This window comes from Gossypium raimondii, chromosome 12 (genome assembly GCF_025698545.1).
Source record: "Gossypium raimondii isolate GPD5lz chromosome 12, ASM2569854v1, whole genome shotgun sequence".
NCBI classification, from domain to species: Eukaryota; Viridiplantae; Streptophyta; class Magnoliopsida; order Malvales; family Malvaceae; genus Gossypium; species Gossypium raimondii.
In genome coordinates, this window is record NC_068576.1 from 52,206,616 (window position 1) to 52,233,640 (window position 27,025).

At 32.7% G+C, this 27,025-nt stretch overlaps 3 protein-coding genes across 4 annotated transcripts; all 3 read left to right on the plus strand.

Moving 5' to 3' along the window:
* The first annotated feature begins 13,479 nt into the window (after positions 1-13,479).
* Positions 13,480-14,805, plus strand: LOC105765048 (FCS-Like Zinc finger 2). Its single transcript, XM_012583943.2, has 2 exons — positions 13,480-13,987; positions 14,154-14,805. The coding sequence occupies exons 1-2, from the start codon at positions 13,653-13,655 to the stop codon at positions 14,338-14,340; spliced, it is 522 nt and encodes a 173-aa protein (XP_012439397.2). The 5' UTR covers positions 13,480-13,652; the 3' UTR covers positions 14,341-14,805.
* Positions 14,806-17,528: 2,723 nt separating this feature from the next.
* LOC105765050 (uncharacterized) lies at positions 17,529-20,821 on the plus strand. Of its 2 annotated transcripts, XM_012583946.2 has the most exons (9): positions 17,529-17,698; positions 17,795-17,854; positions 17,953-17,985; positions 18,095-18,148; positions 18,299-18,376; positions 18,477-18,545; positions 19,118-19,729; positions 20,117-20,188; positions 20,423-20,821. In XM_012583946.2, the coding sequence occupies exons 1-9, from the start codon at positions 17,603-17,605 to the stop codon at positions 20,654-20,656; spliced, it is 1,308 nt and encodes a 435-aa protein (XP_012439400.1). In that variant the 5' UTR covers positions 17,529-17,602; the 3' UTR covers positions 20,657-20,821. The 2 variants fall into 2 exon arrangements, with proteins under 2 accessions (XP_012439400.1, XP_052481769.1); XM_052625809.1 differs by lacking the exons at positions 17,529-17,698; positions 17,795-17,854; positions 17,953-17,985; ... (1 more) ...; positions 18,299-18,376; positions 18,477-18,545 and adding an exon at positions 18,567-19,007.
* Positions 20,822-23,550: 2,729 nt separating this feature from the next.
* LOC105765049 (beta-amylase 3, chloroplastic) lies at positions 23,551-26,183 on the plus strand. The gene is made up of 4 exons (XM_012583944.2): positions 23,551-24,116; positions 24,208-24,418; positions 24,959-25,069; positions 25,201-26,183. Exons 1-4 carry the CDS (start codon positions 23,599-23,601, stop codon positions 25,981-25,983), a joined length of 1,623 nt encoding a protein of 540 aa, XP_012439398.1. The 5' UTR covers positions 23,551-23,598; the 3' UTR covers positions 25,984-26,183.
* The last annotated feature ends 842 nt before the right edge of the window (positions 26,184-27,025 follow it).

Sequence of the window (27,025 nt, forward strand, 5' to 3'; positions counted from 1 at the left end):
AGAATAATTTTAGATCTGTGAATTTTGATAAAACAGGCTCGCGAGTCGGTTACGCACGAGGATGGGTTAGCACCCTCGTGTCGCCCAAAATTGGTACTAAATCGATTGTTTAATGTCTTAATGTCGAAATTTTGAAAAGATGTTAAAATAAGATCCTTTTAAAGAGAAAATTTGAATAAAAATGAATTGGATGATAAGGTGCACCCATTTTGCAGAAATAAATTGCCACACTCAGTGAGTTAGGGTGCGACAATTCAATCTTCGAAATTAGATTTGTTCATTTTTTAAGAAAAACATGTGTTTTAAGAAGGATATTTGATTATTTGAGTCAGTCGAGAAATCTGAATTCAGTAAGTTAGGGTTCAATTTCTCAAAGTTCTCGAACATGAAATATTGCCTTTATTTCGAAATCGAGATAACAAAATATTGTATCCAGTAAGTTAGGATCAAACATTTTGAAACCTTAAGAGCTTTATTTTAATTGAAACCTTAAGAGCTTTATTTTAACTCTTGTGTGGCTTTAGTAAAATGGGCGCTTGATCATATAAATTCATTGAGAAGAGTCGAAGCCCAGTAAGTTAGGGCTCAATTCTCTCGAGAACCTATGAACGTCAAGCCCTTTTTAAATTTTGTGGAATAAAACGATCACGAGGCTTTAACGAAACTCAACTCTCACAAACGAAACATGATTGAATAATGATTTAAACTTAATTAGAAGTAATTAAACTAATAATAGGCAAATACAAACATCGATTTAAATCATATTATGCAAACATCCATATAAAAAGCAACCCATAAATTCATAATCAATTAAAAACAAAAGGACAATAATAACAATGAACAATGCAAATATTTGATATCATTTGATAAAGGAGAAAATAATAATAACAATTTTATGAAGGATTTTTTTAAAATGCAAGGAAATAAATAAATAAATAAATAAAGTAAGATAAAATTAAATAACTTGAAATTAATATCTACATTCTAGTTTATCTAAATAAAACTTAGTAGAAATAATAGTAAATACCTAGTAATAATATATAAAAGTAAAAAATAGAATGAAATAACAAATTTTAGAGGAATAAGGTTTTCTTTTATGCATAAAAATAGAATAAAATAAAAATCATTTGAAGATAGTAATACATCATTATATGTATGCATATGCTAAAAGAAAAGAAATCATGTTATATGCATTTATATAAAAACATAAAGTATAAAAATAAAAAATAAATACAAAAATAAAAGTAATAATAATTTCCAAAAAAAAAAAGAAAAATATAAGAAGGATTAAATCACAAACAGAATCGAATTAACAGGGCATAAATAAAATTAAGCTAAAGCGGGGGACCATGCTGCAACACGCGTATTACATGGGGGCCCAATTGGGAAATATCCAGCTCCCCAAAATGCGGCGTTGCAGGCTGGGTCGGAATGAAGCAAAAACAAAAATGCAGAACAAAATTAAAAAAAATATAAAAGGGGTCGATTTAAACTAGACCTGTCCATGGACCAGGCGGCCCGGCCCGGCCCGACGGCCCACCCGAAATTTGGGAGGGTTTGGGTAAAAATATAGGCCCAAAATATGGGCTTGGGCAAAATTTTAGGCCCGTTTAAAAAATGGGCCGAGCCTCGGGCAAGATTTTTTTGGCCCGGGCCTGGCCCGGCCCGGCACGAAAAATATTAAATATATTTTTTTTTATTTTTAAAATATAATAGTTTTTTATTTTAAGTTTATTTACTTTCATTTCCTTGACTAGTGTTACACAATAATAATAATAAAACATCAAGTTTGTTTTACTAATCAAATGTTAGATTTTGTTACAACAATTAATACAATTAATAATTTGATAAATTTACTAATCAAATGTTAGATTTTATTACAACAATTAATACAATTAACAATTAATAATTTGATAATTTTACTAACAATTAGTTTTAATTTTATTAAAAAAATAATTTTAATTTTAATTTAAAACGGTCCGGGCTCGGGCCTCATATTTTTTCTTCGGGCCGGGCCTGGGCAAAATCTCAGGCCCATATTTCAGGCCGGGCCTAGTAAACGGGCTGAAATTTTTTGTGGGTCTGACCGAGTTCGGCCCGCCCATGGACAGTCTAATTTAAACGCTACCAGTAAAAAAAGGGACCATTATAAATCGCCCAATGGAGGCCAAAATGCGTGGATCCTTCCCCGGGTCGGGTCACCACGCGGGTTGTTGGGGTTAATCGGCCAACACGACACTGTTTAAGGGCTACTGAAACAGACCCTAAACGGTGTCGTCTTATTCACTATAAAAGGCCTCCCTATAACCCTAAAAACAATATGTTGAAGACAGACCTCAGCCTCCCCTCCTGCGCCGTTTCGACTCGACGTCTTAAAGCTTTCAAACCTCGCCTCAGCTCCGATGACTGAGGAGAGGGCAATAGTTTGGCTACCAGGTACGTTTCTCCCATTCCTTTTATTATTCCTCTTAACAAGCAACTGATAAACACGAAAATCGAAAAAAAGAAAGAAAAGAAAACCAAAACTAATAACCAGCAAGATTAGAAAGGAAAACAACTCAGAAATCACCTTTCAAACTTTTTTCTTTTTGATTTCTCTGAATACTTTTGTATACAGTATGTGTGTTTTTTTTGTCTTGTAACCCCCTAAGAGCTTTTTTTGCCCTCGTTTTATAGGTCGAGAAAAATAAAAGTAAAAAAAATACAATCTTTTTCTGCGTTCTCTTTGCTGTGTTTTTCGTTTGCGCTTGCTGCAGTACGACGTGTAGGGCTGGGGACGTGGCATGTACGGAGGCGAAGGCGCATGTGTGAGGGCAGAGGCTTGGCACGTGCGGAGGAGTTTGGGCTGCTGCGGCGTTGGAGTTTGCTCGCTACTAGGGTTTCTGCAATTAGGTTGGGATTTGGGCTGAGTGATTTGGGCCAGGGTCTTTAATTGGGTTTAGTTCAATGGGTTCATTGGGTATTTGGATTTTGTAATCGGGTTTGGGCTTAGTTTTTTGTAATTTTGGACGTTAATTTACGGGACTTTTATATTTATTTATTGGTTTTTTCATTTGTGCTTTTGGGCTTGGGCAAATTGGGCCTATTGCAATCCGAATTTTGCACAAAAATATAATTAATTTTTAGTGAAGAGGGATCGGAATTGTCAAACAGTGAAATAGGGGAAACTTTAAAGAATAAACTGTACTTGCTGGCTAAATCAAAAATTCTAAAAATTTTATGGTAAGAAGATATGTGAGTCTAGTTTCAAAGAAAAAATACAGATCTCAATTCGGAGTTCTGTAGCTTAAGATATAATTAATTTAGTGACTATGACTCAAGTTGACAGATTGTTATGAGTAAACAAGTAAATAGTGGTATTATGTATATATTAAGGATGTGGAATGGAGTGGAGGAGGAGGAAAATATATGTGAATATTCAGCTAATATGAGTTTATTTTAAAATAGCTAATTTACATGTTTTAGGTTTAGGGACTAAATTTATTAAAATTAAAATTTTAAGGGTAATTTTGTAAAAATGTCAAAATGACCAAATTGCATGAAATAAATTGTTTTATTATTTAAATTAATAAATTGAATGAAATATTAATTTAGATCAAGATTGGGTGGAAATTCGAGGAAAATATAAAATTACGAAAATGTCCTTGAATTTTGATATTTCTGCAATTTAGCCCTATAAGTTCGTGTAACTTGAATTATATTCTTAAATGCTTGAAATATTTGTTATTGATGTGAATATGATTTGAATGTTAATTGTATGAAACATGATGAAACATTGATATATTTGATGAAAAGGGGAAGAAATCCCGTTTGAATGGAAGGAAAATTCGATGGATCTCCGAAAAGGAATTGACGGTAAAAAATATCTAGCCCGGACGGGTGATCCTATCCTGATATAGCCCTCCCGAAGAATATGTGGAAAATGTCTTTAGCTCGGACGGGTAATCCGAATTAAGGTCTGAATTTAGCCTGGAATGGTAATTCAGATCCAAGCTCATTAGTGCAATTGTTATTGCAGGGGATTTAGCCTGAACTGGTAATCCCGACAATACTCTATGAGTTTATATTACAAGGGTAATCCTAGACTGGTAATCTCGCTGTAAGGATGAGGTTCGCGAGAGTGTGCTCTCTGAAATGGAAATGTGTGCACATGAATATGAATTGACGGACCTGGATTTGTACACGAAAGTGTACCCCTGAAAATCTATCGAAATTCTGAGAAATTCAACGGGATAAATATGGAAAAATAACAAGAAAATGGAAATCATGGTATTGATGAGCTCATTAATCATGGTATATATATTATTGATACATGGAAACTATTGAACTAACTTGAATGTTGAGTTTGTGCATGTTAGGGGAATAATGCATTGAATGGCATGTATAAGTTAAATTGGCCAACGTTACCTCATTAATGTTTTGATTTTGTTTGGTTTTAAATATGAATGCTTGATGAAATGAAATGTCTTCAAATTAATTTGTAAACTCTGGTAATACTCTATAACCCTATTTTGGCAATAGATATGGGTTAGGGGTGTTACAACAATGTTGCCAACATGGCAGACCCCTAACTAAATTCGTCAGTTGCTCTAGAATCAACGAGTTCCAGCAGCCACCTCATATGTACGAGGTTTCGTGACAAGTTTGGCATCAGATAACCTCCAATCATCTAAAGAATGTATGCACGAGCATATCGTATTCTTTCTACTGCAGTCGAATCATTCTCCGGCTCCAAAAATATGTCTCGTAACCAGCCCATCTCGATCTGACCTCCTTAAATATTATTCGGAATCGCACCCAAAAGTTTGTAACATACGGCTCCCCAATCAGCAGATTGAACGGACTCGGTGAGTGCGAACCCATCCACCACTAATCCTAATTGTAACTGCACGTTCTCCAAAGTGATGGTACACTCTCCGCATGAAAGATGGAATCTGTGCGTCTTGGGTCTACACCTTTCTATCAATGTGCTAATGAGTTTTGGATTCAACTTGCACCCCCGGCCTATAGTGGCCACGTGCCAAAAACCCGCTTCTCGCAAGTAATTCTCTATCAACGGTGATAGAGGATCAGACATATTACGAATATAGCATTGTAACACCCGATATACAGACTGTTATAAAAAATTATAAAATAAAAATTAATTAAAATTACATAAATAAAAAAATATTAAATAATATTAAGAAATTAAAATTAACCCTTACTATTTTCATTTGTTCGACGGAGATATGTTTATAATCGAGACGAATTAATTCCCCGGCTATTTCTAACACGATCAAATATTTTTGAAATTATTAAAAAAATAATTGAGAAAAAAATTAAAAGGAGCTTTTTTTTTTGCCAAAAGTAAACAGAGCTTTGAGAAATTTAGAGAGAAAATTGAAGAAATAATGTGTATAAAATAGGAGGGGTTTTATAGGTTTTTTTTAACCGTTGGACCCCTTAGCGATCAAAAGATCAAATATCCATTGGGGAAAAAAATAGGGGCTAAAACGCGTCCCTAGGGGAGCGATTTTGTCACCTCTGCAAAGCGCGTCCAAGTGGGCGAGTTTTATGCTGACATGGCAAAATCGCTCCCCAAGGGACATGTTTTGCTAATATTTCCCCTAAAAAACTCCTACATAGACGCGTTTTGCTAAAATTGGCCCTTTCCGGTAAATAATGAAAAAATTGTGTCATTTCCGTAAATAAAGTTGAAAATGGGCCTTTAATGGTAAAATGGTCAAAAAAAATACTAGAAGTATTATTTTTCATTATGTTTAAGTATACGAGTTAGCAGTAAATTAATTTTAATCAGTAATTTTTAATTAGTTGCATGACTTATTTTAAGAAAGGTTATTAAGTTCAAGATTCAATCTATATATTAAACCTTAAAAAAATAATCATAGAGACCGACTTGTGTAATGGATAGTAACCTTGAGATCAATGTGATCCAAATAAAAATTAAATTTAAGAAAAATTGTCACATTTAAAAGCTAACTTATATAGAAAAGTAAACATTTCACTATGCACCTCCTTTAGTTTCACGCTTAAAACAATATAAGGGATAATAATAATTTAAAAAAATAAAGGGAGAATATTTGATGCATTATCAGCACATAAGTTTCACAGATAGAGGTGTTCATAGGCCAGGCCGAGCCTAACTAAAAAAATCAGACTTGTTTGTTAGGCCCGGGTCCAGTCTGGCCCGAAAAATGGGCCTAAAATTTTACCCAAGTTTGGCCTGGATAAAAATACTAATACTTGGACTCGGCCTGACCGTATTTATTTTTTATATAATTTTAAAATATATATAATACAAAAAATACTAAAAACATGAAAATAAATATTTTCCAACAAATTGAAAATAAATTTTAAAAAATATGTATACTTAAATAACACTAAGATAAATGCAACTTAACAAGCAAATGTCTCTAAAAGAATAACAAAATTAACAAATGTCTCTAAAATAATAACAAAATTAACAATAAAACTAGTTTTATACAATATTCAAACAATAATATCAAAATAGTAGTAACATAATAGTAAAATGGTAGCAAAATAGGGAGAAAACAACAAGAAAATAACATTTAAAAAAATCAGATTTTTTTGTCCTTGGTGAGTTCGGACCCATGGCCAAAAATGCCTTACTCGAGGCCCAGCCCGTTTTTTTAATGGACCTTATTTTTTTGTCCAAGTCCATTTTTCGTGCCTATATTTTTATCCAAACCCTCCTACATTTCGAGCGGACCTTCAGGCAGAGTGACCCGACCTATGAACAGGTTTACTCACGGACTATTAGTGAATTATGATATAATATTTTATAATTAAATAAAATAGAAAATAATGAAGTACTTATAAATAAATATTAATATTTTATTTAAACATAATTAGGTAATAATTAATTATAAATAATTATTAAAATCCCAAACTTAAACCCTTAAATCCAATATTCTAAACTCGAGAGTTATTAATATTTATTTATAATAATTATTATAATTTATTTACAAGTTTTCCATGTTTTTTGTTTTAGTTAATAATAATGTGTTGTGTTATTATTCATTGATGATGCATGACACTTATACATCGTGAAAAAAGAATAAGAACGGGTTGCATATTTTAACCTGGATATCCATATTAGCTCTCTTTTCAATTTAGGGATTTGATTTATGTTCATGTGACTCTCTTTGCAACCAAACTCTCGTTTTTTTTCTCCATTACATAGTCTTTGCCCTGGTTTAAGCTGGAGAAAGCGTTTAAAACATATGTATTTGTTTAAATAAAAATAAAAATAAAAATAAAAATAAAAATATTAGAAGAGTATCGAAAGGGGTAGAATCAAAGTGGGGGAGAGAGTGAAAGACAGATTTGGTAAAGGTAATTAGGTGGCCCTCCTATCAACTACAATCTAGGGGTCTCTTTGGTTATAAAAGAAATGCAAATTCTGAATATATCTGGTGAGTGGGGCAAGTTTTTAACATAATTACTTTTATTTATTTATTAATAGCCAGTTATGATGTATGATGCACAAAGTTGAACAAGAGAAAAACGAGTCCACTTTATCATAAAATATGGGAGATTGTCATGTCATTAGAATCAAATCCCCTCTGTATCTTTATGCACTTCCTATGCATGTGAGGGTTGACATTTGACAACCTAAGCTTCTATATATTGGAATAAATATAAACAACCACCAACACTTAATTGTTTTGTAAGCTAATAATAATTCAATAACTTAAGTTATTTTATTTGTTATAAAAATAATTAATTTGCAATTTAAAAGATAATACATAATGCAAAAGAAAAATGAACGCATTCTTCATTAAATGATAAATAATCAAATGGTTGAAATTATTGGTTTCCAAAGAAATAAATTTCTTTTCAATAGATTATCAAACAATGCTTAAATTGCATACTAAATTATTTATTAATGAAAATAGTTAATATTTATATTAATTATTTTTGTTTACTCATGTTGGAAGGTGTGCTTGATTTGTCGAATTTTACAGGAATGTAAAATTAGTAAAATATAAGATTAACTTTTTTAGTTTATTTGATTGAAATGTAAAAACATATGTTTTGTTGACGAAATGTATAATTACCTAAGAGTAAATTTTATTAAATTGTCCTTATTATAGAATTTTTATTTTATAAGTTCAACATATTTTAATCTTAGTTTAAAAACTAAATTTTATTACACATTGTTTTATCATATGAATTCAATTCAACAACCATTAAATTTAGTTTATTTCTATGGTTTATTTTAGAGAATTTAGTAACCTAAAATTTACAATATAAACCTCTAATTAAGTTTTACTTATTTGGTTTGGGGCTCCCAACAACTCTTAAGAAATTTGAGTTGTAAAACAATTGTTTTAAAAATAAAATTGTTAGTGTTGATGAGAATCAAGATTTTGTTTCGTTTTAAAAATTCAAATACTGTAATTTCATTTTATTCACAGATTGTAATGCATGATTCGGTCAACAAAAATTATTTTAAATTAAAATTTTAAAGTATTAAATTATTTCTTGATACTGATTCTAGATTAGTCTAACAGTGAACGTGTGAGATAGAGAGTGAAAATTAAGGAAGATTTGAAACATTTAAGTAAAACTGAGAAGAAAGTCGTCTGAAATTGTATGGGAACCCTATTTCTCTTGCTCCATGCATCCTCTCTACTGCTGTTTTTCTTTTTTCAATTAGAAGTCAAGTTCTGGAAACCTACCCCCCCTGCCCCCTTTTCTCTTACCAAAATCTGTGCTTTCCTTTTTCAATACTTGTGTCTTAAATTCACATTAAATGCTCACCTCTATTTTGATTTTTAAATTTCATTTGACTCCATAAATGTTAAATCAATTAACTTCTTCGATTAATCTCAAATTTCATCTTTGAATACATCTTACCTTGGGTACCTTATAAAGGAAAACGCGAATCATATGATAATGTAACACTCATATCTGTGCCATGATGTCTCAAAAAGTTATTTCACCATAAATTTGAAATAATCATATTTTTCTTTAATTTATATTTAAATATGCTATTTGAAACTTATATTTAAAAAATTAAAGTTTAATAGATAATATTAATAAATTTGGTAAGTTTAAATATAAATAATTTAATACTTCGAGTTTTGATTTAAAAATTAAAATGGTCTAGCTCAAATAAATAAAAATAAAATTAAGAAATTAAAAAGCACTAGGTAATTCCTCTTTCCTTTTATCAGGGTCTAAAGGTTTCGGGTCAGCCCATTGAAAACGAAAACCCGATCGCATCGATGAGTAAGTTGCCCGGTTCTAGAAGATCGGAAAGGGCATTTATAGTTGATGCAATCTGAACCCCGTCATGCATTTTAGAATTCACGAAGCGATAACATAACATTATGGCGTAGCAGATCACTGCTCTTGGCACCGTCAAAAATGGAATACTCATCTGCCTCTGCATACTGATTACTGAGTAGGCAAAAAAAAAAACATTGGTTGCGTATTGAGTGCCACGTGGAAGGAAAGTGGTGTGAAGCATAGGCCACACGTGTACAGTGCAAAGCCACGGGCAGAGTGGCGGGGCTAACCGGGATATTCGGGCACTACCTGTGGTTGGAGAAACAAAAACCTCGGAACAAGTGCCGACGTTAAAGTAATGACCCACATCATGCATTCCTTTTCTTGTTGTTTAGCACTTTTTTTCTTGTTTTTATTATTTTCACCTTTTTTTTTTCGTCGTGTACCGAACAAATTTAATAAAATTCCTTCAATATCTTTTTCAAAAGCTAACCAGTAACAATAAAATTTTAAATTTTAAATTACCGATATCATCTTCTACTTTATTTTACATTTGAAATCTATGTTATTTCCATTGAATTTATGTCATCAAAATAAGTTTTAATTGTATATATTGATAATTATTATCAAAATTATATTTTTTATATTAATAATATTTTAATGATTTAATTATTAAATTTATCGATAGATTTATATTTATTATGCATGGAAATTTTTGAATTAATTATATATATTTATCATATCGATCTAAAAAAAGTATATATATGAATATTCGTTGAATGATTGAAAGTTTCTTTTTACGAAACTAAAATTAAAATTTTGAATTTATGTCAAATTTGAGATGAGTAAGCTATATGAGCGAGATATGAAATATGAAAGTTGGATTGTTAAAACTAATAATTACAAAAAATATAAAATTATTTTAATTTTACACGGTACAAATGAGTCCCTTCCTATTACAAATACTTAATTAATTAAATGATAATTCAATTTAATTTATTCATATAATTACCCAAGTGAAGCTCAATCATCAAGGTTTAAAATTCCAAAAGTTCTACTTAACATTTCAATCAAACAGTATCAAATAAGGTTTAAACTCAATTTTAAATAATAATATAGATATATTAAGGGTAAATTAGTAATATATGCTGATTTTGAAAGATAATGGAGAAATAGATTAATTTTGTAGAGAAAATAGGAAATACGTCCTGCAAGCACATGTTTGAAAATGTAATCTACAAAATGCATTTTCTTTAATAACTTGACGTATTTGTTTCTCTAATCTAATGGTTAAATGTTAATGACATTATCCTTGAATCTTGGGTTTAATATCTCTCCTACTCACATTTGTTTTTTTATTTAATGTTGTTTTAAATTTTTTAAAAATTTAATTAAAATTAATAAATATAATATTTTCAACTTTTTAATTCATATTTTAATTAATAACTTTTATTTATATAAATAAAATAATAAACATGTAATTATATAATAAAAATATATTTTATATATATCATTAAGTTAAAAATATTTTAATTAATAACTCATTTATTTATACTTACAAATTAATAAATATGTCATTCTATAATGAAATTATATATTATATATTTATTATTATGTTAAATATATTTTATTGTAACTAATTTGTTTGATACATTTTCTGTATACTAAATGTTTATTTTCTCTACTTACATTGTGGCTATAGTAAAATTTAATTTTATAAAATTAAAATTAATCTTTATTATATATATTAACAAACGAGTTATTAATTACAAAGATGAGTTAAAAAATTATTTATTAATTAAAGATTAAAAAAGTTTAAAACAAAAAAATCTAAATATGAGTAAGAAAAGAATTAAACTCGAGGCTTAAAGAAACTAACATGTTCAATTACTAAAAGATACACATATTGTAGAACACCTTTTCAGACACGTAAAGAGCATATGCTTATTGCAAGATACGTTTTTAGTTTCTCTCCAAAATTAACTGATTTTCTTCAAAATTATTGGATAAGTTAAATGTAAATAAAATGAGTAAATTTTAAGAAATGTAAATAAATAAGGTTTGAGTTTGACCGGTGAGATAAATAAGGGTAAAATACCGGGTAAACACCTGTCCATACTATAACACTTTTTAGCGTTTAAAATAATAATGGTCTATTCTTCTTTACTAAACAAAAGAAAAACTATTTTCAATGTACAATTGATTGGAGAAGAAAAGTATATATGGCTTTGTCTATGAGTGATTTGTCCCTTTTCTTATGAAATGGTATTAAATATTTTGTAAGATTTTTTTGGGTTCAATTTTTATGTAAATTGATTGGTATTCAACAATAATTGATTCCAAATGAAAACGAAAATGGAGAACAACTGGCAATTAAATAATTTATGATATTATTTAATTTAACTTTTTTTAAAAAATAAATTATTTCAAGGAGAGGCTCCTATCACAATAGGACATCAAAGGCCGAAAAAAACCATGGCATGGATGGCATCATTCATAATCATCATTATCAATGATAAAAAATAAAAGGAAGAGTATGGAACGCGTGGTCCCTACTTTCGATGGGTTTTTGGGAGGTGGGTCCCCCAGTGAAGTTGGAAAGAGAAAGGGTCATGAAAACGACAAAATAATTATGACCCAAAAAATAATATAAATAAAATAATTTTAGTAAAAGGCCAAGGAATGACGTTATTAAGAGGCTGAGTGAAGGGAGAGGCGGTGAGGATACCGTGAAATTTCCCTTTTTCTTTAGTAAAATAATTTAACTATAATTATTTTATTTTTAAGAAATTATTTTAAAAAGGGAGAGTTTAGTGTGTAGTACAAAGTACAGTTGGAGGGCTTCTTGGAAGTTAAAGACAAGTCATATTCTCATTTATAGCGCGTGGGTCTAACCCACTACGCATTACTTGCAAGTTGCAATGCTTTCTTCTTCTTTTTTCTTAATGATTAGATTGTACTCTTTTAAACTTTAAGACCTTTTTTCGATTTTGCCCAAAAAAAGAAAAATTGAAATGTTATGAATTTTCCCAACTTTAGTGAAAGTGGGGCATGTTACATTTTGGATTATAGTTGTAATGTTGCAACTAATTATGATATGAAACAAATTCAAAATAGTGTTTGTTTAAGGGATTAAACTTGGCATACAATTACAGCATATGACATGATCAAGGCTTAAAAATAAACTATAAGATCATACCCTTTTAAGTAACCTTCGCTTTGAATCCAAAAATTGCCCTACATCCACCCCCCAATATATTTTGTTTCTTCACCTTTGCTCACATGAACATGGCATGCTTGCCCCTAAAAACAGGTGAGATTTATCAGCAATTAATTAAAAAATAGAATATTTTTCTAACTCCATTTTTGAGAGCTTTTTGCTATTTACCAAAAGGTAACTAAATGAATATTTATTGATTCTCAATAAATCTTTTAATGAAGAGGGACAAATCGGAAAAAATTAAAAAGCAAAAATTAAGTTTGGAGAGGGAGAGAGAGAGAGCATGCACAATGTAGTGCAAAAGAGGAGCCGAGAATATGGCGGTGTAGTCGTTACGTTAACGCGCAGTGGACTAGCGTGGTGTCTGCCTCAGATATTGACGTAACGTTAGAATATGGAGTGTGGGGCTTTGTCTTCGAAGATTTAGTCCATAACACGAGACTACCCATTTTCTTCTTCTACCCCTCTCTTCTTCCCCAAATCACCCATTTGCCATTTTGCTTTTGCTTCATATTAATTTCACCGCAAAATTTGCACTACAAATTATTTTTGTAATATTTTTATTAAAAACAATACATTATATATGGGGAATGGGAGATGATTATATGAAAAATAATAATTCTTAACCGTTAAGAAAAATCTGAAAATTATATGTATATATATCTATGATTAATATTTACTATTTTTATGCAATAAACCTATTTAACTATGTATTATTAGATCAAATTCTTTTAATTGGCTTTACCAGAAAATTTTACATTATTCATACAATATTTTCATAATTCTATGATTTATTGCAGTTGTGTATTGTTTCCCCTAGTATCTTAAATATTTATAGAAAATTTCTAGGATTTTTTAATTTTTTTTCTCAACCCAATGGCATCATAGTAATTATGAATCTAAATGAATGGCAATAACCGGAAATAATCACAAACTTGGAGATGCAGGTATTTTGAGCCAATGGATTCACTTGCACGGACTCCTAAAACCTGCCGCTGTTTATAATTTCTTTTTAAGGTATTTTCCCTCCCAACAAAGAACAAAGCCTTCCCCCTATAAAATTCTACCCTTAATTTCTTCCCCCACTCGTCTTCTTCCTTCTCTTCACCCTTTCATTTTCCGATTTCCTTCGAGGATCCCTAAAGGCCAAGCCTCCAACAGAGAGAAAATACAAATGGAGTCTTCAGGACCTTCAAGGAGGACTTGTTTCATCCAAGAAGATGATGGATTGGCTTCCATTGTAGATATGGAGGCTGGATATTCAGGAAGCCATTACCAAAAGGTTAACCAAAATGGGTTTCTTTCAAGACCTCTTTGTTACTCTAGAAGGAGTAGTTTGAGGAATCTATCTTCTTTTTCTTCTTCATCTTCTTCTGGTTCAGTTTCTTCTCCGAGGCCTGCTCGCTTTTATGATGCCAGATTTGAAGACGTTCATCAACCCTATTTCTTGGATGTTTGCTTTCTTTGCAAGAAGCCTCTTGGGTGTAACCGTGACATCTTCATGTACAGGTTCGTCCTTAATTTTCAGTCTCTTAGAAAGAAAGATCAGAATTTTGGGAAGGCCGATTGGATCTTTCTATGCATATTTGCTTAATGAATTTTCCCCTTAAGATTTTTCTTACAAGTCTAGTAGACAGATTTGGTTTTTGCTGATTGGTGTTTGGTTTTTTTGCAGAGGGGACACACCTTTCTGCAGTGAAGACTGCAGACAAGAACAAATCGAGATAGATGAAGCTAAAGAAAAGGACATGAACCTTTCTTCCTCAGTGAAAGCTATGAGAAAGAAGGGCCAAAGGGAGTCTACATCTCCGAATGAAGCTCAAGGTTACTCTATTCGAACTAGCACAGTTGCAGCTGCTTAAATCACACCACAAAGGAAATAAACAAAAACATATCTACCATATATATATATGAATAGTTCAAAAAAAAAAAAAAAAGAAGAGAAGGGAAAGGTGGTGGAGATCATCAATGAAGAAAAGGGCCAAGGAGAGAGGAGAGGATGAAGAAATCTATATTTTGAGTGGTTTGTTATCCCCTTTATAAAACATACTGCTATAGTTTTAGCTCTGTGAATGTTATATCTATATGAGGATATGAAATTAGCCTGCCCAGGATCTACTCTATGATATGGCTCCCTTTTTCTTTTTGGGGTTTTTTGGGGGTTAATTACTGATTATATTTTTTTTTTGGGTTCTTAAGAAATGTTAATGCATCACGAAGAATGATGAGAACTGTTTTTTTTCCATTTCTATTTTCAGTATCACTAATGTATAATGAAAATGACATAAATGGAACTTACTGAAAAAGCTGTTGATTTTGTTTTTCTATTTCATTGTTGAGTTTATTTATTATTGCACTTGCTCATCTTTTTTTACCTATTGAGGCATCTTAAGTTGAAAGGGTGAAGTGGGAATATGGAGAAAGAAGGAAAAAGTGGGTTACTTTTTCTGGTAAAAAAGCATTGCTTCCTATATCAGAATTGGTGGGTGTCACTGCCACAACCAGAGTTCCCACCAGGGAAACAATGGCTGAGGCTTCATCATCAATTGGAATTTCTTCTTTCTACTTTTTGGGACCATTTTGGACCTAATTGTATTGGATGTGTAAAGCACATATTTTTACTTTTATGTTGGAATGTTGAAGAATAGGGAAGTAGGTTGGTGGATGGTTGAGATTTCTAGAGACCACTACCAAAGATCTGTGTGGGAATTGATGAACTAAGGCCAGAAGTCGAGATGATTACTGAACAAGGCTAAAGGGGTAAATGGTGATGAGTTTTAAGTAATCCCAGTTCAACCAGAAGTGATTGGAGCCATTGTTTTGAGTGATGGACATAAGACTGAACATTTAGTATCATCACACCAAAGAGCTGAGAGTGAGGAATTTAGGGTTGGGCTTTACATTTAGGAGGGTCTAAACTGAACTCTAAAGCCTTAGTAGGTAAACATCACATGGATTTTGTAGGGGCCAACCCAAGGGATTAATGATATACAAGTCCATGAATCCAAAGGGTCTGCCATGATGCCTTTATTTTCATAGTAAAACTAGTCAAAAAACATGTAGCCAGAATTATTTTAATTGGATCTCGCAATCAAGTTTAAGGTGTCACGTGAGGTAATGGAAATACTGTTTTTAAGTTTCAAGACAATGTGAGGATGTACAAAATGGTTTTATCATGTGGAAGAAACTTTACGATGTACTATGATTTTTAGTTGGCTTTGGTATGAATTAGATGGTTTTATACTATAATAAAAATTTTAACTAAATTTAGTGTCATTTGATTAGATGACTTAATTCAATTGATTTTTTAAAAATAAGATGAACTGATAGGAAAAAAACCCGATAAAGTAAAACAATAATAAAAATAAGAAGTCTACTTAAATCCAAGACATTAGGCTTCAATATAATCTCTAAGGACAAATAGTGTAATCCATGTAGTTTATTATCAACAAAACATGAGCAGTCTTATTAGTATCTTTACAAAACGAAAAGAAGGAAAAGAATTGAAAAGCAAAGTCGAATCCAATCCTTTAATAATAATTCAAAATTAGAGGCATCCACATAAGCATGGTGAAAAGTTCGTCAAAACCCTCGACTATCAGTCTCTATTACAGCATTGTCTAAATGGACTTGAAGCAAGAAAGAGCTTCCCTCACAACAAGAATTTTTGACAAAAAAGGATCAAGAGTACTCTCCATAAAACCCGAAATACATTGCATGAAGTCACCTGCATCATTTCGCACAACCACCACCCATCCCATACACCCATTGTGAGCAAAAGTGGCACATCAACATTAAATTTTATCTTTCCCTTTCCGACCTAAGGCAGCAAGCATGCGGAATGGATTAAAAGTATGAATCAAATATAAATATCTATTTACCTTAAAAACCTCGTGTACATATACATTTCAAAAGGAATTTTTTAATTATCACATATATTGTTTTTTCTTAACGCAAGTTTATATTATCCAAATAACTACAAATACAAATAAAAATAAAAAATAAAACGATACCAAGTATAGTTGAGTTGAAAATAAAATATACTCTAATATCAACTAAAATAAATATAAAATAAGATAATAAAGTACAATTAAATACCAATAAATTTTAGTAGAGTGATAAGACACATTACATTTAAAAATATATATTACTAAAGGTGGGTTTAGATAGGCGACGCGTTTACCTACTATTAGTGTAAAAATAAGGATAACAATTAAATTAGATACTATAGCGTAAAATAAAAATAAATTATACGCACCGCATTACCTATCCAAATACACACTAATACCACTCTAAATATATACCATAAAACAAAAATAAAAAACTACTAAAAAAGGTACACGCGGTTAAGCAAAGACGTGATTAGCTTAGACATGATCTCTTTTTCTCAAACATTAATTGTTTACTTAATTTTTTCTTTTTATAAATGGGCTGGTGTGCTGGCATCTCTTCTATAAAACAAATCTAATCTATCTTGTGGAAAATTATTTTGCAAAACCAATAAAAGGTAAAAGTACTTTCGAATATCTTATATTAAGGTTCAAATTATATTTTATCCATTCATTCAAAAATGAGTAAATTAGTCATTGTAAGTTAAATTAAAGAGCAAATTGGTCTTTTTGTTAAAATTTCATCAATTTTACTATTAAAACCGACATTGCTAATGAAATAAACAGACAATCACACGTGACATACTGCATATACCTCATACTGACATATAAGAACCAATTTTTAATAGTAAAAATAGATAATTTTTTAACAGAAAGAGTAGTTTGCTCTTCGATATAATATATAGACACTAATTTGCCCATTTTTTAGTAGAGGGGTAAAATGTAATCGAACTACAAGTATAAGTCCTCTATGAGAATTTTACCACTAATAAAATATTTACCTTGTAAAATATTAGTGGGGAAGCTGGTGAGAATTTAAGAGAATGGTCACAAAATAACAGTTGAAACAGTTAAGGCCATCCACGTGGCATGAGGTGTATGGTGGAAGCTCGTCGGCAAACTTGAAGTTTACATTACCCGCTTAAAAACGAAAGTTAGAAAAAATCTTCTACCTTCTTAGATCAGATCACATCGCAGTTTCTCATTTCCCTCGATTCACTTATTTTGTTCACATATGGACGGACTGATCAAGGGTTTACTGGACGTCGCTATTGGCCACGAGGGAGATAATGAGTCTCAAGATGAACGCTCCAGATCCAGTTCGGCACAGGTTAGTTTGGATTTCTTCTTCTCATCTTTTGATTCTTATGTTATATCTTGGTTAAAAAAGAAAAAAATTGCTGATTGAGTTTGATAATGTTCGCAGGCGGTGTCAGGGGATCAGGATCACCAACGAGATGAACACTCCAGATCCAGTTGGGCGCAGGTTAGTTTGGATTTCTTCCTCTGATCTTTTGATTTCTTATGTTATATCATAGTTAAAAAAGAAAAAAAATTGCTGATTGAGTTTGATAATGTTCGCAGGTGGTGTCAGGGGATCAGGATCACGAAAAACAGGTTTTCCGTTTATTTTGATGAATATTGTCTCTTGTATCTGAAATTGGAGCACGTTGAAGTGGTGGTTCATTGTTTTATTGTTAATTTGGGAATTTTATTGATTTCGTAGGTGCAGAGCCAATGGCAGGGTTCGGGTTCAAGACCTTCGGGGAGGACCCACAAGGTAAATTTCGAAAATTTCATGGGTACAATTCTTAAGAGTTGTATAGATTCATTTGCTCTTTGTTCTTTTGGGTTGGATATTTGAAATTTTGATCGTTACCCTAAATCTGAATGCGGTTTATTATCAAATATCTATAAACCTCTAATGCAGACCGAGTATGGGGGATATGAAAAAAATGAAGGTGATGAGCGACGACATGGTTATAACCAAAATAAGTGGAACAGAAAGGTTGCCTCTTGCTTTTGATTTACTGGTCTATACTTTTTTCTTTGTTTTAGTAAAACCTATATTTGTGTATGCACTGACTTACCCCAAATTTCGCATACAGGAGCAAGAAGAGGAGAATAATGATGGCTGGGAAACTGTTGGCAAAAAGCCTCGAAGACGGCCACAAAAGGTGCGTCACTATTCTTTCTCTGTTTTTTTGATATCTCAAGTTTTAAACTGAGAAATACTAATGCAGTTGCCATCTTGGTGTCGTTTCTCTCATTTCAATTTATTATATGGTTTTAGATTTACATTTCTTTTAAGTTGAACGAATTGTGTTATATTTTTGTTAGAAACGTGTAGATGTTTGATGTATAATATAGCAGTAGCACAATGACATTAGATTTATTTGCATTAGGTAGGTTAGTATTTACTTCATTCCTTACTAGTTTTTCTCTCCAATATTTTTAACCATTATCAACTTTGTGAGGGCGAGCCTTGGTAGCAATGTGAACTTGATCCTTGGTAACTGGAAGGTCATGGATCCAAGTAGTGGAAAAAGCAGGGAAATGCTGCGTAAGATAAATGACTTCCCCAACCCTCACAAAGCAGGGAGCCTTGTGCACTGGGAAATACCCTTTTGTCAGCTATGGCATGTGTAGATGACTTCTATTTGTTTTATCTGGGGGTTCTGTGATCATTCTCTGTTTTGTTCTCTTTGAACCACCGTGTTTAATATTTTTATGAATGAAACATTTGCAGGTTAATATGGATCACTGGCAAGGGTATAAACGACCTCCTAGTGAGCAAGAATACTCTGATGAGGTTGGAACTGGTACTAGCATCGAACCTTCAGAAGAGGAACTTGCTGACTTTTTGCAAGCTTGCAACAGGCTGTGGCAACTTGATTTAAACCGTCTGGAACCTGGAAAGGATTATCAAATTGACTGTGGTGAAGGGAAGAAGGTTTTCCAGAAGGAAGATATGGCAGAAGGAAGCCTATTTTGTTATGTTGATGAGGACATTTTTAGAACAAAACCTACATTTGCTCGTTTTTGTTCTCTCTTGGATAATTACAACCCAAATGCTGGGTGCAAGGAAGTTGTTACATCTGAGGAGAAACAAGAGCAGGCTGCATTTATAGAAGAAATCAGTAGAACTGCGCCTATTAAATATCTTCACAAGTACCTGTCTCGGAAGGGCATTGTATCTGAAAACTATCAAGATTTCAAAAGAATGTTGACAAGCCTATGGTTTGATCTTTATGGTCGAGGAGGTACATCTGGTTCCTCTTCTGCTTTTGAACATGTTTTTGTTGGGGAAATCAAGCAACATTGTGAGCAAGAAGTTAGTGGCTTCCACAATTGGCTTCAGGTGTGTTAATGTATCTTTTAATTGTTTGTCAATTCAACTAGGTTACTGCAATCATTAGTTCATGACCTGTTTTATTTTATACCATCGAGTTGTCTGGAAGCAATTCTGAAATATAATGCTTTTCTTAGAAAAACTTTTCATTTACATCTGATGGAGCAAAATGGAAAAGGTTCATTAAATTTTTGAAGTGTTGGTTGCAATGCGTTGGTGATAATTATATCCTCTTTACGTCTGAAGTATTTAAAATATCAATTTCTACTTGCTAGTATTTTAATATGTTGCCAACCCTTGTCACAAGCATACCTTAATACATTTTTGTTTTCAGAAGTTGATATTTAGGTGCCATGTAGTAGATGTGTATTGCTAATCCTATATTACGTTTTCCAGTTTTACCTAGAAGAAGCAAAAGGATGTGTTGATTATCATGGTTATATATTACCCCGAAGACGTGGGGAAACTGTAAGTCTCAGTTTGACTTGTTTCTGTTTCTCTCTGCATCTACTGCATTTTATGCACTCTTCTAAGTTTTGCAATACATGGAAGAAAAAGAAGAAAGTTCTTTGTAATCAAATTTGATAAAGAATTGAAGTTCTAGATCATTGTAGTTAATAATATTAGGTTGAGCTAGGAGGAAAACGTTGTTCACACCCACTTTCAATATTTAATATCACTCTGCATGTGTTTCTTTTGCAGCCTGACTCCGAGACACAGTTGCTTACAGTTCAGTTCGAATGGAATGGGGTTCTTAAATCCGTGTCAAGTACATTGGTTGGGGTGAGTCCTGAGTTTGAAATTGCTCTCTATACTCTGTGTTTCTTCGTGGGTGGAGAGGATAACTATGTACAGCTGGGTCCATACTCTGTGAACATCAAGTGCTACCGATTTGGAAATAAAATCGGTTCTGTATTTCCAATAGCAGAATGTTGATTTTCAGCTCTGTGTGTTATTATTATTATTATTATTATTATTATCCAGAAGCTACAGAAACACTATAGATATCATGTTCATGTTCCTGTCTAGCATTAGTTTATGATATATCATAACATATCTTTTACTTGGATCTTTTAACTTATAAAATTGATAATTATGATATGTGTAAAACTTACATGCTATGTTGATATGCATTCCCCTATAGCTTAATCTTTATGATGATTGAGGAATCAAAATCTGCATATAGTTCTGAACTAGTGAGTTTACCATGTGTTTGAGTTACTGGTTTGGAGAATTTCTGCCTAAGATTTCAACAAAATTGCTTCGAGCAAAACAAATTTCGAGCTTGGTCTTGACAGTGTTCCACCCTTAGGCTTAGAAATTAATGGCCAAAGACATGATTGTTGGTAAAATGGAAATAACTAAAGGAGACTTTGGCCTCACCCTTTCACACTCATTTGTAGTCATCAGCTGCACCTGTTTGTTTCTTCTTCTTCTTCTTCTTCTTCTTCTTCTTCTTCATTCTTCTTTATTGTTGTTTTCATTTTTCATTCAAATGATAATTCTCAAATTTGTGTTGGTGAAGATTGATTAGAGAAGGGCCTTAGGGTGTTGTTTGATCAAGTGGGGGGGGGGGGGAATTGACTTGTGAAAATGATGTCATGGATTCTTTCTGTATCATTAAAAGGAATCAATCGTTCTGTGCCATCTATATATTATATGCAGATGGAAAAATATCCTAAGCAGCCATTATCAACGTTGGTCGAAAATATCTTTTTGAGGGTTCATCAGATATTTATAAAGGAACCCCTCTTTTCCAGAGCTATGTGCTACGAGACAATGCATAGAGCTAAGTTAAAAAGATCAAATTGCTAGCTTCTTGAGAACCCAAAACTTAAAATGGAATTATCTAACATGAAAGAGAGGACGGCAACTCTCTTCTTATCACCAACATGTTCATAGGTCAATTGTCTGCTTATAATATTTCACAGAAAACTATCCCTCTTTTTCTATTGTTATCTTGATAAGAATGTACTATGCCACAACAAGTTATGGCCGTTAGATGAACACACACACACACGCACACAAAGTTGCAACGAACACAAAATAATCACAAAAAGAGATGAAAATCAGTATGACAATTTCAAACTGGTGTAATTTCATTAAATCATCCCTTTTGCTTTAATATGTTTCCGAAATAGTTGACTTCTGAGACATTCCAATTAAAGATGGTTTGTTCAATGTCTTAAATCTATACCTAATAAAAACTGTCCTCTACGAGGAAAGAAATTAGGTAACCAACTTATGTTACTTAATTATCCAAAGCTACCGGAAAGGACAGCACAATGGCGTATCCAACATGTACTCAGAGATGAAAATAAAGTTGCGGATTTTCTTGCAAAAATGGACCGTAGTAAGGAAGATGTTTTAGTTCTGTTTGAACAACCTCTGTTAGGGGTTTTAGTTGAAGTCTCTGCAAACTCTATGTTTTATTTTATATTCACCAAAAAAAAAAAAAATCCAAAGCTGATCACATATTAAAAAAACTGAGAAATTTTTGGGGGGATCTTGTTGGCATTGATTGTGAAAGAAAAGAGCAATGTCCCTACTTGAAATTTGAAATGTGAAAGCAGTAGGGAAATGGGGTCGTTTTTTCCCTCTTTCTTTTGTCCAAAACCCTCATGTATATGTATATCTATCAATTTGCTCCACAAAACACACGTCAATGGTGAGCATGAGAATTGAAGAACCTGATTGGCTCAAAATAGCTAAACCTCAATAGTCAATAGTCTCCCCCCCATGCAAAACGCCAAACTTTTAATCAGCCATTGACGTGTCTCCTCTTTGGCACCGACAACTCTGACACCTCATTGCTTGCATTTGCATCTTCATTTGTTTCCTTCCTCAAATCTCAAACCCAATTCAGCTCTTCATTCCATGCACATGGATGCTAAACCAGCTAGACAACACGTATTGATGACATGGACGAATTTTGTTCCTATCTGCAACATTTAACAATTCTGATTCAACAGCTTGATTAAAGTACTGTTTAGCACATGATATATTAGTATAAATCATTTGGATATATCAATGTAAATGGAAAGAAAATTCCAACAAAAAATGAAAGCACAGACTTCAAGTACAGCCACATGCATTTCCAAATGAAAACGGATTCTCCAATCTTCTTATCCTGAACCAACCAAAGCCAATGAAAATTGAAATCCTATTAACTTGTCAGCCACTAAAATTCTCATATGCAAATTAGAGGCTAACTGGTTTGCAAGTTGCTAGATCATTTGGTTGTCAACCAAGCTAATAATTTTATTGTAAAGAGTTACTTATTATCACCAGTATGATTATTTTACATAACTGAAGAAAATATATAGAAAATTCACTTCATTCCCATGAATAAGTGAATAAACTATTGATTAAAGCATGTTTTTTATTCACCATGAGTTGTGCCATTAACAAGATTCAAAATATCTCTTCTGAAGATATTTCAATGTGTGCTTTGGTGTATGCCATTGCTACTTATTATTGCACATAACACTTGTTGTTAGCTATATTCTTTTTTATCCTATAACAAAGAACAACCAAATTGTGGATATATCCACCTTTAATAAGCAAAATAATCAACAAAACCTACACCCAAAGGCATTCAGTTGTTCCAAAAGAGGGTATTCGTGACCTTTAAAAACTTAAAACTTTTAGGATCTCCATTTTGTGAAGTATGGACATGGAATGACCGCGTTTTAGATAATGACCTTTGAAAAGTTGAGGTGACTAGTTTGATCTTATGCACTTTTTCCCATCTAAACGGAGCCCACCAATATTTTCTCCTTCTAAAGCTCTGACCCAAGGTTCATTTTATAAATGGATGTAACCCATCTTCATTCATTCCAGTATCTGTTTTCCGTCTCTTCATTTACCAAAAAAACATGGCCTTAACATTACGTTCTTCTACTTCTTTCATCAAACTCAAAGAAACCAACAACTTCAAAACTCCTGATGACTTCTTAGGCTCCATTTCTTTTGCTCAAATGAAGCCATCCTGCCGAATCCGAGCAAGGAATTCGATGTCGATGCAGGAAGCACCGCTGGTGCATGGGAAAATCTCGACCAAGGAAACCGAGAAGTTATACAGTCTAACAATTTCCCATGCTGAAAATAACTCAAAGGTACCTGTTTATGTGATGTTGCCACTAGACACAATAACTCTAGGGGGTAGCTTGAATAAGCCACGGGCAATGAACGCCAGTTTGATGGCCTTAAAGAGTGCAGGTGTCGAAGGGGTTATGGTTGATGCTTGGTGGGGCTTAGTAGAGAAAGATGGACCTTTAAACTACAACTGGGAAGGGTATACTGAGCTTGTGAAAATGGTTGAAAAACATGGTCTAAAGCTCCAAGTTGTCATGTCTTTTCATCAGTGTGGCGGCAATGTTGGAGACTCTTGCAGGTATTATTTTAACATCCTGTGTTTCTGGTTTTTCGTCTACTCACAAAATTTATGTACATAAACCTGAAATTTTATCTGCTTGAATGTTTAGTATCCCATTGCCTCCATGGGTGCTTGAAGAAATCAGCAAAAACCAAGACCTTGTCTACACAGATAGATTGGGACGGAGGAATCCCGAGTACATTTCCTTGGGATGTGACTCAGTTCCTGTTCTCAGAGGAAGAACACCTATTCAAGCTTACACAGATTACATGAGGAGCTTCCGTGAGAGGTTCAGAGATTACTTGGGACGAGTTATTGTGGTATAGCATCTATAAAACTCAAACTACCACTGCTAGTTTAGCACAGGAGAACTTAGTTTTATCCAAAATCTTATGAAATTCTAGTTATTACCTTTACTGGAAGATCTAGGACAGGCAAAACAGAAAATACAGATAAATTTCAAGTTTTATATGATCCAATCATACACAAAGGCAACTGTTATAAAACTGATTGTGCTTATTCTGGGGAGAAAAAGAAAACAAGTAAACTTTGTAGCTAAATATCACAAGCAACAAAATGAATGAATATGAATGGATGTAAGGAGATAGATTTAGATTAAAGAAAATAGATACTACAAAAGCGTCGTTATCGTTTCGTATTCATGTTATTTTTCAGTGTAGAATCTATCCAAATGATGGACCACAGACGCCTACCCAACATGTTTAAAATACCAAAATATGTCAAATATAAAAGTTTTGGCACTTTTGTTTCTTTACTCAAGTGGTGGATGATGATATTCATTTTTATTTTTATTTTATTTTTTGGAAGCTCTAGAAATCTAAATGTAATTTCTATTTCAGGAAATTCAAGTGGGGATGGGACCATGTGGGGAACTGAGATACCCATCTTATCCGGAAAGTAATGGAACGTGGAAATTTCCTGGAATTGGAGAGTTTCAGTGCCATGATAAGGTAAATTTTATGAACTAAATGAAGTTTCTCTTTTATTTATGTTTTCAGATATAGCACATAACATGAATGATCAAAACTTAGATATGGTTGATTCCTAATTCCTAAACAAGATTAAATGTTTTAACTTACAGTATATGAGAGCTTCCCTGGAAGCAGCGGCGGAAGCTATCGGGCAAAAAGACTGGGGAAAAGGTGGTCCACATGATTCTGGTCACTACAAGCAAGTTCCTGAAGAAACTGGCTTTTTCAAAAGGGATGGAACATGGAACACCGAGTACGGACAGTTCTTCCTAGAATGGTACTCAAGGAAGCTACTCGAGCATGGAGACCGAATACTTGCCGCTGCAAAAGGAACTTTCCATGGAACAGGAGCAAAACTATCAGCAAAGGTTGCTGGAATTCATTGGCATTACAGAACAAGGTCGCATGCTGCTGAACTAACAGCTGGTTACTATAACACTAGACATCATGATGGTTACCTCCCAATAGCACAAATGTTCAGTAAACATGGAGTTGTTTTCAATTTCACTTGCATGGAAATGAGAGATGGGGAACAACCTGAATACGCAAACTGTTCACCCGAGGGATTAGTCCGGCAAGTAAAAATGGCAACAAAGATAGCCAGGGTCGAACTTGCCGGAGAAAATGCACTAGAGAGGTATGATGCTGGTTCATATGCACAGGTTTTGGCAACGAGTAGATCGGATTCAGGCAACGGATTGAGTGCATTTACATATTTAAGGATGAACAAAAGGTTGTTTGAAGGGGACAATTGGAGGCATTTGGTGGAATTTGTGAAGAACATGTCGGAAGGAGGTAGAAAGATTTCGGAGTGTGACAGCCGAGGAACAAACCTTTACATTGGGTTTATCAAAGACAAGACTGTTGAGAAAAAGGAGGTTGCTCTTGTATAGAAACTATGTACAGAGTCCATGAACAACAGTATATAATTAGTGTATCATGTATAAGCTAGAAAAAAAGGAAAAGCAAAACAGAGCAAAGATTATATCCATATACAATATAATTTTTTGCATCATATGTCAAACTAGCAGATAGGTGAAAAACATAATAGAGAAGATAGCATCTCCATAAATTATATGGAGATTTCATTCAATTTAAATCCATGCATCCAAAATCAGTAAATGATGTCAATCATGCCATTATTAATACTTGATATTCAACTTTAAGAGGGACATATTCAATTATTGCCAGATAAATGAGTTAAATAAGGAAATCAAACCACCTCAGGCTATGGTTGCGCAAAGGAAACAAAAACAGACTATCCTAATTAGCAGTTAATAGCTAATATATAGAAGTACAGATACATGCCTATACTGTGTCCACCTAGAAGCATCCTCAAATCGGATCTCTCACCAAGAAGAAGAAGAAGAAACAAATATCAAACACGGCGAAGACTTTCGATCAAGTCCCCGAGTTCTTTACGACCCGAGTCTCTGCCAAACATGAATCCATACCAGAATAAAAGTTTTTTTTTCTTCCAAAAACACAAAAAAGCAAATATCATACCAGTAAGACACCGGCGGTGGCAATGGTTTGAACTTTGAATGAGACCGTTTTTTTCTCCGTTTTCTATTTCTTTCCCGCGACTATACGGAACATGTTTTTTTTTCTCTTGGCTTAATTCACGATTTGCCCTTAAAATATACTCACTTTTTCACTTTGGTATTTAAATTTTTTATCTCAATTTGATATCATAAATATCAATTTTCTCTATTTTTGATCCATTTCGTAACCATTGTTAACAAAAGCCCGTTAGCCAATTTTTGGCCAATGACAAAGCCTCATGTGGCATGATTTGGCCAATAAAAAAATATCACTTAACAATTAAATTATTAAAATAAAAACATTAAATTTAAATTTTAAAAAACAGAAAAATTATAATATTAAATATTTAAATATTAAAAAACATTTTTAATTTTAATTGACTGACCATAA

Bases quoted from the DNA above. Each gene is read 5' to 3' on its own strand.
- LOC105765048 (XM_012583943.2), top strand. From the start codon at position 13,653: ATGGAGTCTTCAGGACCTTCAAGGAGGACTTGTTTCATCCAAGAAGAT. The intron at 13,988-14,153 runs GTTCGTCCTTAA...GTTTTTTTGCAG, and splicing joins CGTGACATCTTCATGTACAG to AGGGGACACACCTTTCTGCA.
- LOC105765050 (XM_012583946.2), top strand. From the start codon at position 17,603: ATGGACGGACTGATCAAGGGTTTACTGGACGTCGCTATTGGCCACGAG. The intron at 17,699-17,794 runs GTTAGTTTGGAT...TAATGTTCGCAG, and splicing joins CCAGATCCAGTTCGGCACAG to GCGGTGTCAGGGGATCAGGA. The intron at 17,986-18,094 runs GTTTTCCGTTTA...TTGATTTCGTAG, and splicing joins ATCAGGATCACGAAAAACAG to GTGCAGAGCCAATGGCAGGG.
- LOC105765049 (XM_012583944.2), top strand. From the start codon at position 23,599: ATGGCCTTAACATTACGTTCTTCTACTTCTTTCATCAAACTCAAAGAA. The intron at 24,117-24,207 runs GTATTATTTTAA...TTGAATGTTTAG, and splicing joins AATGTTGGAGACTCTTGCAG to TATCCCATTGCCTCCATGGG. The intron at 25,070-25,200 runs GTAAATTTTATG...TTTAACTTACAG, and splicing joins AGTTTCAGTGCCATGATAAG to TATATGAGAGCTTCCCTGGA.